This window comes from Felis catus, chromosome C1 (genome assembly GCF_018350175.1).
Source record: "Felis catus isolate Fca126 chromosome C1, F.catus_Fca126_mat1.0, whole genome shotgun sequence".
Taxonomy (NCBI): domain Eukaryota; kingdom Metazoa; phylum Chordata; class Mammalia; order Carnivora; family Felidae; genus Felis; species Felis catus.
This window is the reverse complement of record NC_058375.1, coordinates 141956491-141968866: the sequence shown is the minus strand read 5'-3', so window position 1 is coordinate 141968866 and position 12376 is coordinate 141956491. Positions and strand designations below refer to the sequence as shown.

Here is a 12376-nt window from a genome sequence, read left to right as displayed (position 1 = left end):
TTCCAAACCTCTGTCTCTGCCCCCCTCTGCCCCTCCCCATGTGCACCCTCTCTCTCAAAAATATTTAAAAATGATAAAGACACCCCAAGAGACACCCTGCTGAAATGTCTAAATTCCAAAAACTAGAGAAAAATCCTGTAACTTTACAGAACAAAGTTATTAAGGAAAAAAAAGTATCAAAGTATGCATCTGCAACAATATAAGCTATAATAAATAATTTTAGTCAAAATTCTGTGATCTAAATTTTCTGGAACCTAAAAATTATAACTAATCAATACTGATTAGTTATATGTACCAAACAAGGAGGTTATCAGTCATATGTGAGTGTGTGTGTGTATCTTATATATTAGTACCAGGTATCACTCATCATTTTTATATATATATACATATATACATATGTACATATGTACATATATATAAAGTGTGTGTGTATGTGTGTGTGTGTGTGTGTGTATATATATATATATATATATATATATGTATATATATAAAAATCTGTTTTTTTCTTCAAGGAAAATAATGGGATATAGGAAACTAGGTTGAGCAACAAAATATCCTCAAATTTTGTAAACTTACTTATTTTCCAAGTTTTATAGTACCCTGTATAATAATATAGTAAGTAAAACTTAGGTTTTTTAACAAAACCTGAAAGGTGGTAAGTATAAAAATTTGTAGGAGTGGTATCAATGTCTTTACTTGCTGGGGTAGAATGTTACAGATATGAACTCTTCAAATCTAAAAGATGAGTAGAAGTTTTAACAGTATATCTGAAAGAAGCTAAAGATTAAAACACATACTCCATTTCCTATTAAATACAAGGTTAAATCTCTACTTATTAAAAAGACTTCCATATTTATTTATATGCTGCAAAAGACACATAGGAGGAGCATCTGGGGTGCTGACAATGCTCTATAACTGACCTTGGTGATGGCTACAGAAGTATTTCGTATAATAATTTGTCAAACTGTATTATTTCATGCAATTTTCTTTGTATTGCTGGGTAAGTTTTTTCATGTTATTTTTTATTTTTTATTTATTTTTTTTTATTTATTTTTTTTTTTTTAATTTTTTTTTTTTCAACGTTTATTTATTTTTGGGACAGAGAGAGACAGAGCATGAACAGGGGAGGGGCAGAGAGAGAGGGAGACACAGAATCGGAAACAGGCTCCAGGCTCTGAGCCATCAGCCCAGAGCCTGACGCGGGGCTCGAACTCACGGACCGCAAGATCGTGACCTGGCCGAAGTCGGACGCTTAACCGACTGCGCCACCCAGGCGCCCCTTCATGTTATTTTTTAAAATGTTTATTTATTTTGAGAGAGGGGGAGCATGCAAGTGAGCACAGGAGGGGGAGGAGTGGGTGGTAGGGAGAATCCCAAGAAGGCTCCACATCCAGCACAGAACCTGAGGAGGGTCTCAGTCTCAGAAAATGTGAGATCATGACCTGAGGTGAAATCAAGAGTCAGACATTTAACGAAGTGAGCCACCCAGACACCCCACGGCAAGTTTCTTTTTTCAAAAAAGATTACACAGGGCACCTGGGTGGCTGAGTCAGTTAAGCATCTGACTTTGGCTCAGGTCATGATCTCACAGTTCTTGAGTTCAAGTCCCACTTCAGGTGAGCTTGTGCCCCACCTCTGCTTCTCTCTGTCTCTCTCTGCCACTCACTCACTTGTGCCCTCTGTCTTTCTCAAAATAATAAAAAATAAAATAAAAAAAGATTACACAAATTCTCAAAAAGGCATGAGCATATTCATATCAGTTAGTATCAAGTAGGTAAAATTCAAAAAGGTAGAGAGGAATTAATTACCATGAAGACAAAGTCACGAACCTATAAGCATGATGACGTAGCATCAAAATATGTAATAAACATGTTCAAATATATCAAATTCACAATCAGGGAGATACTTTACCAAGGCTCTTAGAAACAGGTGGTAGGGGGCACCTGGGGGTTAAGCGTCTGACTTCAGCTCAGGTCATGATCTCACACTTCGTGGGTTCAAGTCCCGTGCAGGCTCCAGGCTGACAGATCAGAGCCTGGAGACGACTTCAGATTCATGTCTCCCTCTCTCTCTCTGCCCCTCCTCCACCCCCCTCAAAAATAAATAAATAAACGTTAAAAAAAAGATAACAGGTGGTAGGGGGAAGATGACAGAGTAAAAGGAGCTTAAATTCACCCTATCTCCAAAATACACCTAGGTAACACTCACATCAGTGCAAATCACCCAGAAAACAACACAAAGACTGGCAAAACATACTCTCCATGGTTAAATGTAGAGAAGGGGCCATATGGAAAGCAGTAGGAAGGGTGGAGATGCCTTTGGGAACCAAGCTGACTCACAAAATGGTCCCCAGTAAGGAAGGTGACAGCAGGCACAGAGAAGGGTGAGAAGCAGACCCCATGCCAGGCACCAGGAAGATGAATCCCCATTAACATATGGCTTTGAAAAACAGAAGGGCTACTTTGGGAGTTCTTACAATCAGTGGGGCTCAACACTTGGAACTTCAAAAATCAGCTGGTTGGGCCGGGACTGCCAGGAGAAACTTGAGTCCCCACCCATAAACAGCATAACAAACAAACTTACTGAGATACAGCATAGACGCAGCAGTTTGAGAAACACCTGGAGCACAGGGAAAGACATTTATGACTCAACTTCAAACAAGTGCTGGATGAGCAGGGGTCCTTAGGAGACTTCTGTAAGAACAAAAGAGCTGGCAGGTCCAACTTCTTTCCCAATGCCCAGGCTAGACACATGGACATACACAGGAGCTAGCGCAGCATGAACATTCTCCAATTAGCATGCTAAAGTCTTGCCCTGCACCTGTGTTTTTCTGTGGACTTGCCCCTCCAGCCCGCCCATGGTATGGCAATGGGCAAACTGTCCCAACAGGAATCACGAGGACTCCAAAATGACTCCTACCCCAGGAGAGGGGAACATAACCACATACACCATTCTAACTGTGGCTCCAGCAGTGGACTCGGGGCAGACATTAGGACTGCCTGCAGGCCCCACCTACCAATGAAAGCTTCTCAGGGAACATAGGGACAGTAACACGGAGTTCCTTGCTATTGGCAAACACCTGGTCTGACTCAACTCAAGCCCAAGACGGTACCAGACTGGCCTACTAACAACATAGGGACAAACCTAGCCAACAGTGAGAACCACTGCAGACAACTGGACTGAAGACAAAAGCGACTCAGACACAACAGCAGGGCACATACAACACATGTATGAGACACCCTCAAGAACGAGTTTCTGATGAATAGGGGACACTGAAATACAGGGCACTGCAGGACCTCTCTTTATAAGGCCACCACTTGCAAGAGCAGGAGATGCAGCTGACTTCCCTAACACATAGAAACAGAATTACATAAAATGAGGAGACAGAGGAACATGCACCAAATGAAAGAAAAGAACAAATCATAACAAAAGACTAATAGACGAAATGGAAATAAATAATATGCTTGATAGAGAATTTAAAGCAATAGTCATAAAGATGCCTACTGGACTTGGAAAAAGATTGGAGAATCTCAGTGAGACCCTGAATAAAGAGATAGAAAACATTAAGGAAATTCAGTGATACCATCAAGCATAGTAATATCCACATTACAGAGATCTCAGAAGAAGAGACAGAGAAGGGGGCAGAAAATTTGAAGAAATAACTGAAAACTTCCCAAACCTGAGAAAGTCAACAAATCCAACTCAGGAGGCACAGGAGAATCCCCAACAAAATCAACCCTAGGAGGTCCACACCAAGATACATAGTAATAAAAGTGGCAAAAAGCAGTGATAAAAAGAGAATTTTAACAGCAAGAGAGAAGAAACAGTTATATACCAGTGAAAACCCTTAAGCCTATAAGCAGATTTTTTCAGCAGAAACCTTGCAGACCACAAGAGAGGGACATTAAATATTCAAAGAATATGAAAGAAAAAGAAAAGAAAAGAAAAGAAAAGAAAAGAAAAGAAAAGAAAAGAAAAGAAAAGAAAAGACCAGCAGCCAAGTATGCTCTATCCAGCAAGGATATCATTCAGAATAGAAGATGAGATAAAGAATTTCCCAGACAAAACATAAAGGAATTCATGACCAAAAAACTAGCCCTATAAGAAATGTTAAAGGGGACTCTTTGAGTGGAATGGACCTTAAGTAGAAGAAAAGCAGGAAGCACAAAAAGCAGTAAAATGAAGTATATCTATAAATATCAGTAAGGGGATTCACAAAACAAAAGAATGTAAAGAATGACACCATATATCTAAAATACAGGGCAGGTAGAGACAGGAGTAAAGAATGAGTTCAAACTCAAGTAGTGATCAACTTAACATAAATTGCTATCTACATGCAAAATATGTTGCATACAAACCTAATAGTAACCACAAATCAAAAACCAGTAATAGATATGCAAAAAATAAAGAAAAAAAGGAATCCAAATATATCACGAAAGAAAGCCAGGAAACTCTGAGAACAAGGTAGGAACAGCGAACTACTACAAAAACAACAGGGAAACAAGAAACGAAATGACAATTAAGTGCAAACCTCTCAAAAATTACTTTGAATGTAAATGGAGTAAATGCTCCAATCAAAAGACAAACAGTAATGGAATGAATAAAAAAAATACAAGATCTATCTATATGTTGCCTACAAGAGACACATGTCAGACCTAAAGACACATGCAGACTGAAAGTGAAAGAATGCAAAAGAATTAATCAGGTAAATGAAAGTGGAAAAAGAGCTGGGGTAGAAACACAACTTCTGGACACAACAGATTAAAACAAAGACTGTAACAAAGATACTATATAATCATAAAGGATAATCATAATCCAACAAGATTAAACAATTGTAAATACTTATGCACCCAACATGAGACCACCCAATATGTAAAACAGCTAATAACAAACATAAAATAATTCAGAGTAATACAGTAATAGTAGAGAACTTAACACCCACTTACATCAATAGATAGATTATCCAAACAGAAAATCAAGAAGGAAATACTCTTGAATAGTACCATGGAACAGATGGATCTAATAGAAATATTCAGAACATTCCAATCTAAAACAGCATAACACACATTCTCTTCCAGTGAACATGGAACCTTCTCCAGAATGAACCACGTTAGGCCACAAAACAACTCTCAACAAATTCAAAAATCAAACTCATACAACCCATCTTTTCCAACCACAACCTTATGAAATGAGAGCTCAAGAAAACACAAATACAGAAAGGTTAAATAACATGCCACTGAACAATGAATGGATCAACCAACAAATCATGAAAACAAATGAAAATGATGGTTCAAAACCTGTGAGATGCAGCAATAGTGTTTCTAAGAGGGAAGTTTATAGCATTACAGGCCTACTGCAGGATGCAAGAAAAAAATATCAAATAAACAATCTGATCTTACATCTAGAGGAGCAGGAAAAAGAACAGAACCCAAAATTGTAGAAGGAAGGAAACAAATGAATTAGAAACTAAAAAAAGCAATAGAACAGATCAATGAACCAGAGCTGCTTCTTTGAAAAATCCAACAAAACTGCTAAACCTTTAGCCAGACTTATCAACAAAAAAAGAGGACTCAAAATCAGAAAGAGAAACAGAGCCAGAAAAGCATGAAACTCTAGACCTTAAGGTTGTGTGTTTGAGCCTCACTTAGGGTGTAAAGATTACTTAAAAATAAATCTTTGGAAAAAAAAAAAAGGAGGAATAATAACTGACACCACAGAAATAAAAAGTATTATAGAAGAATATTATGAAAAGTATATGCCAACAAATTAAACATCCTAGAAAATATAGATAAATTCCTAGAAATGCATTAGGAAGAAATAGAAAATTTGAATAGACCAACTACCAGCAATGAAATTGATTCAGTAACCAAAAAACTCCCAACAAACAGAAGTCCGGGATCAGATGGCTTCACAGGTTAATTCTACCAAACATTTCAAGAAAAGTTAATAACTGTTCTCAAAATATTCCAAAAAATAGAAGAGGAAGGAAAGCTTCTAATTCATTCTATGAGCGCTATTACCCAGATATTAAAACCAGATAAAGATACTACAAAAAAGAGAACTACAGTCCAGTATCTCTGATGAACAGAGGCAAAAATCCTCAACAAAATATTACTAAATGGAATTCAAAAATACATTAAAGAATAATTCACCATGATCAAGTGGGATTTATTCCTGAGATGCAGTGGCGGTTTAATATTCACAAATCAACATGATATATCACAAGAGGAAGGATAAGAACCACATGATCACTTCAATAGATGCAGGAAAAGCATCTGACAAGTAGAACACCCATTCATGATAAAAACCCTCAACAAAGTAGGTTTAGAGAAGACATATCTCAACATAATAAAGGCCATATCTGAAGAACCCAGTGTACATCATACTCAATGGTGAAAACTGAGTTTTCCCCCTATTGTCAGGAATAAGACAAAGATATCCACTCCCACCACCTTCACTCAACATAGTACTATAAGTCCTAGCTACAGCAATCAAAGAAGAAAAAGAAATAAAGGGCACCCGAACTGGTAAGGAAGAAGTAAAACTATTTGCAGATGACATAATAGTAAACCTAGAAAAAAACCTTTAAAAAATGCCACCAAAAAACTGCTAGAATTGATAAATGAATTCAGTAAGGTCGCAGGATACAAACTTAGTATACAGAAATCCATTGCATTTGTGTATACTAAAGAAAACAGCACAAAGAGAAATTAAGGAAACAATCGCATTTACAATTGCACAAAAATAATAAAATACCTAGGAATAAACATCACCAAGGAGATGAAAGACCTGTAACCTAAAGTATATAAAACACTGATGAAAGAAATTGACGATGACACAAATGGAATCATATTCCATGCACACAGACAGGGAAAAAAAAAATTGTTAAAATGTCCATACTATCCAAAGCAACTGACAGATTTAATGCAATCCTTATAAAAATCCCATTGGGGCGCCCAGGTGGCTCAGTTGGTTGAGCTTCTGACTTTGGCTCAGGTCATGATCTCGCAGCTGACGAGTATGAGCCCCACACTGGACTCTGTGCTGACAGCTCAGACCCTGGAGCCTGCTTCAGATTCTGTGTCTCCCTCTCTCCCTGCCCCTTCCATGCTCATGCTCTGTCTCTCTCTGTCTCAAAAATAAATAAATATTAAAAAAAAAAATTAAATCCCTTAAAAAAAAAAATCCCAACAGCATTTTTAATCCTAGAATTTGTATAGAAACACAAAGACTCCAAATGGCCAAAGAAATCTTGAAGAATACTAAAGCTCTCACAATCCCCAATATCAAGATATACTACCAAAGCTATAGTAATCAAAACAGTACAGCACTGGCACAAAAACAGACACATAGATCAATTGAACAGGACAGAAAGCCCATGACAAGCTCATGACTATACAATCTTTGACAAAAGAGGCAAAAAAAACTATGCAATGAGAAAAAGATGGTCTCTTCAACAAACGATGTTGGGAAAACTAGACAGTTATATGCAAAGGGATAAAAGTAGACCACTTTCTTACACCAGACAAAAAAAGAAACCCAAAATGGATTAAGGGCCTAAATGTAACACATGAAATCATAAAAATCCTAGAAGAGAGCACACACAGTAATTATCTCTGACATTGGCCATAGCAACATTTTTCTAGGTATGTCTCCTTAGGCAAGGGAAAAAGCAGAAATAAATGACTGAGTCTACATCACAATAAAAAGTTTTGCAAAGTAAACTACCAGTAAAACTAAAAGGCGACCTATGGAATGGGAGAAAATATTTGCAAATGACACATCTCATAAAAAGGGCAGTATCCAAGTAATAACGAACTTCTACAACCCAACATCAAAAACAACAAATAATCCACGGCGCCTGGGTGGCTCAGTCCGACTTCGGCGTCCGACTTCGGCTCAGGTCATGATCTCGAAGTTCATGAGTTCAAACCCCACATCGGGCTCTGTGCTGATAGCTCGGTGCCTGGAGCCTGCTTCGGATTCTGTGTCTCCCTCTCTCCCTGCCCATCCCTCTCTCACAGTGTCTCTCTCTTAAAAATAAACATTAAAACATTTTTTAAAAAACCAAAGAATAATCCAATTAAAAATGGCAAGAAGATATGAACAGGCATTTCTTCCAAGAAGACATACACATGGCCAAACAGACACATGAAAAGATGCTCAACAGCACAAGTTAGGAAAATGCAAATCAAAACCACATGAGACACCACCTCACATCTGTCAGAATGACTAAAATCAAAACCAAGAAACAAGTGTTGACTATAAAGTGGAGAAAAAGGAACCTTCATGCACTGTTGGTGGGAGTACAAACTGGTGCAGCATGTATGGAGATTCCTCAAAAAATTAAAATAGAATTACCATATGATCCTCCACCATAGGTATTTACCCGAAGAATACAAAAATGTTAATTTGAAAGACATATGCACTCCTAGGTTTACTGCAGCATTACCTACAATAGCCAAATTATGGAAGCACCTCAACTGTCCATCAATTGATGAATAGATAAAGATGCAGTGTATATATACAATCGACTATTACTCAGCCAAAAAAAAAAAAAAAAAATGAAATCTTGCCATTTTCAACAAGGTGGATGGATCTAAAGGGCATAATGCTAAATGAAGTAAGTCAAGGAAAAACAAGTATGTCATTTCACTCATATGTGGAATTTTAGACAAAAGAAACAACAGCAGGGACGCCTGGTTGGCTCAGTCGATTAAGCATCTGACTTTGATTCAGGTCATGATCTCACAGTTCATGGGTTCAAGCCCCGTGTCAGGCTCTAGGCTGACAGTGAAGGGCCTGCTTGGGATTCTCTCTCTGCCCCTCCCTGACATGTACTTTCTCTCTCCCCCAAAATAAACTTAAAAATAGTAACAGTAACAACAGCAGAGAGACAAACCAAAAAACAGACTCTTAGCTACAGAGAAGAAACTGATGGTTACCAGAGGGCAGCAGCGATGGGTAAAATAGATGAAAAGGATTAAGAGTACACTTATGGTGAGCACTGTGTAATGTACAGAATCACTGAATCACTGTATTTCACACCTGAAACAGTAACTTAACACTGTACGTTAACTATACTTGAACCAAAATAAAAATTAAAGAAAAAATTAATATCCTATAATCATTAAGAGCAGTATTAAGAGTAGCCTTAGATGCATATATTGGAAAAGATGAAAAAGTGACACCTTCAGATGTAAGCTACAAATTTACCCAGAAAATGGAAACAAAAACATTCGGTGTAATATAGTAATGACACTGAAAATTTAAAAGTTAGAAACCCATCTTTTCAGAGTTTTTAATGTACTTTCAACATTTTTAAAATTTTTAAGATTTGAGAATAATTTACATACAATGTTAGTGTCAAGTATAACATTCTTCTCCACAATACTGGGATAATTCTGATTATTGTATTTTTATACAATAGAATTTATCAGTGACTTCAAAAATGGTGTTAATCGGGGTGCCTGGGTGACTTAGTCGGTGAAGCTTCTGACTTCAGCTCAGGTCATGATCTCGCGGTTTGAGCCCCGCATCAGGCTCTGTGCTGACAGCTCAGAGCCTGAAGCCTGCTTCACATTCTGTGTCTCCCTCTCTCTCTCTGCCCCTCTCCTCCTCACACTGTCTCTTTCTAAAGTAAATAAAACATTAAAAAAAATTTTTTTCAATGGTGATAATCAACGAACAATAAATACAACCACAGATGACGTTCTTACACTAGACAAAAATTAGACAATGAGGAATTTCCATCTCACTAACAGAGATACAGGCAAAAATCTTAAAACACTATATATATGCAATGTTTGAAAAGAATTTCACTGTGACTAAGGGTATCCGAAGAAAAAAAGTCTGGTTCGATATAAAGAAATGCACATCAGCAACAGCTTTTATAAATACTACAGAAACAACCACGTTACGGGTATTTGTGTGGCAGGTAGGAATAGATGGACCTTTGTAATGGCTGAAAGCCAGCTTTAAAAAAAAAAAAACAAAACAAGCAAGATAGGTTAACCTTAGAAGAGCTAAATATATGAACATAATTATTCTTAGACGGAAAGATTCAACATAATAAAGAGTACTTCTCAAATCTCTCTATGAATTCAACGTAACCAACCAATGCCAAACAAAATCTAAAGAGTATTTCATAAAACTTAACAGATTCTAAACTTATTTCAGAAGAGAACAAAGATGAAAGTGTAACCAAGACAGTATTTAAAAGATGAAAAGTATGGGCTGACATTCTCCCTAACAGTTATAAAATCATTCAACAAATTCACTATGTGCCATTTACCCAAAGGACACAAAAATGCTGATTCGAAGGGCATAAGCACCCCAATGTTTACAGCAGTACTATCAACAATAGCTAAAGTATAGAAACAGCCGAAATGTCCGTTGACTGATGAATGGATACACAAGGTGTAATATATATAATGGAATATTATTCAGCAACCAAGAAGAATGAAATCTTGCCCTCTGCAACAACATGGATGGAACTGGAGTGTATTATGCTAAGAGAAATAAGTCAGAGAAAGACAAATACCATATGATTTCATTCACATGTGGAATTTAAGAAACAAAACAGATGAATATAGGAAAAGGGAAGAAATATACAATAAAAACAGAGAGGGAGACAAACCATAAGAGACTCTTAAGGACACAGAACTGAGGGTTGCTGGTGAGGTTTGGGTGGGGGGGGGGCGGGAATGAGCAAAATGGGTGATGGGCATTAAGGAGGGCACTAGCTGGGATGAACACTGGGTGTTATACGTAAGTGGTGAATCACTAAATTCTGTTCCTGAAATCACTATTGTACTATACGTTAACTTGGATTTAAAAAAAACATTCACTATGTGCCAGATAAATGCCAGGGATACATATGAAGACAGAATGTACTTCATGGAGTGTTAAGTAACATAATCAAGTACACAAATGCTTCTGACAGAAGTGCCAAAAAGGAAATAACAAGGTGCTACCATAGATATTGGCAAACTTAATTAGGAAAGACCCCTTGGAGAATGAAGTATCAGCCTCACGGGCAGTTGTAAGTAGTTTGGATTTTTACCCTAAGTGCTACAGAAGTTTTTTTCAGTGATAAGATGACATTTTTAAAGTCATCCTGACAAATTCTATCGTATCAAAATTGTACCAATATTTTTAAAAAGATACTGTAAGGGCAATAAAAAATCTGAAAGATGAATTCCTAGCTCTTGTTCCTCTTTTTTTTTTTTTTTTAAGTTTATTTTTACTTATTTTGAGGACAAGCAAGAGAGTGGGAGAGGGAAGAGAGAGAGGATAGAATCCCAAGCAGGCTTTACAATGTCAGTGCAGAGCCTGATGCAGGGCTCGAACTTACCAATCATGAGATCATGACCTGAGCAGAAACCAAGAGTCAGATACTTAATCAACTGAGCCACCCAGGTGCCCCAGTATCTCTACTTTTCTTAACAGTGATAACCACTATCAAATGATAGAAGTCCATATTTCCAGATGAAAAAAGCATGCTTCAGAGTTATATAACAGAATTCAAGTGGCAAGAACACAGTACTCATGTACATAGGTATCAATATGTAAATTATTTGTGTGAATACAAAAAAGAAGTCTACTCTAGTGATATAAACCAATTGAAAGCATTTGCCTCTTTTATTAAATAAAGGAAAGGTACAAAAACAGTCCTCTGCTGTTAAGTCTACAAACTTCTAAAGGATTGCCTTTGAAGACCTAACAGATAAATATGAGAAAAGCTGGCACCAGGACAAGGTCCTTGTGTTGTTAATCTAGAATGACACAAGCACTGCCTGTGTAGGAAAGTACTAAAAGTGCCTCCATGTTACTGGTCCTGAAACATGGACTTTAGAGTCTTGTAGACCAAAGACACAAAACTGTTTTGCAGTGCTGTTACTTGTTTATGTATTAGTCCCTTATCAACTAAAAGCATTAATAAATGATAGTTCACATATGTCATCTCAATTTATTTGGAAAGTATTCTTTAAATACAACCAAGGTCAGTATGGGATAAACTCACTGAAAAGCCTGCATCTTCTAAACTGGACACGATCTTGGAAGAAAGTTCCTCACAGCACAAATTCTCTTCTGCAGTTGCCACCAAAGCAGCACAGCGGGCAAATGCTCTATATAATTCTGACCAAGTTCTAAGTAAGGTCTTCATGGTAGCCTAAAATTAACAGTAAGAAAGAAAATTTTAAAATGTCTATCTGCATATAAAACACCTAAGAGACTATACCTTAAAAAGCCACTGTAACATTTAAGGTGTCATAGAAGACATTAGTGTACAGTATTTAAGTCCGCCACCCCTCCAGAATTCTATTTGAAGAACTGTAATAATGCCACAATTATCAGAGGTCAAGAGAAATTT

At 37.2% G+C, this 12376-nt stretch overlaps 1 protein-coding gene across 5 annotated transcripts in view; it reads right to left on the bottom strand.

Moving 5' to 3' along the window:
* The window catches only part of RIF1 (replication timing regulatory factor 1), a 74154-nt gene that overhangs the window by 31089 nt on the left and 30689 nt on the right, over positions 1-12376 (bottom strand). For all 5 annotated transcript variants that reach the window (XM_023259316.2, XM_023259319.2, XM_023259318.2 and 2 more), the window contains exon 20: positions 12026-12175. In XM_023259316.2, the coding sequence (XP_023115084.1) occupies positions 12026-12175 (150 nt within the window). The remainder of the gene's footprint in view (positions 1-12025; positions 12176-12376) is intronic.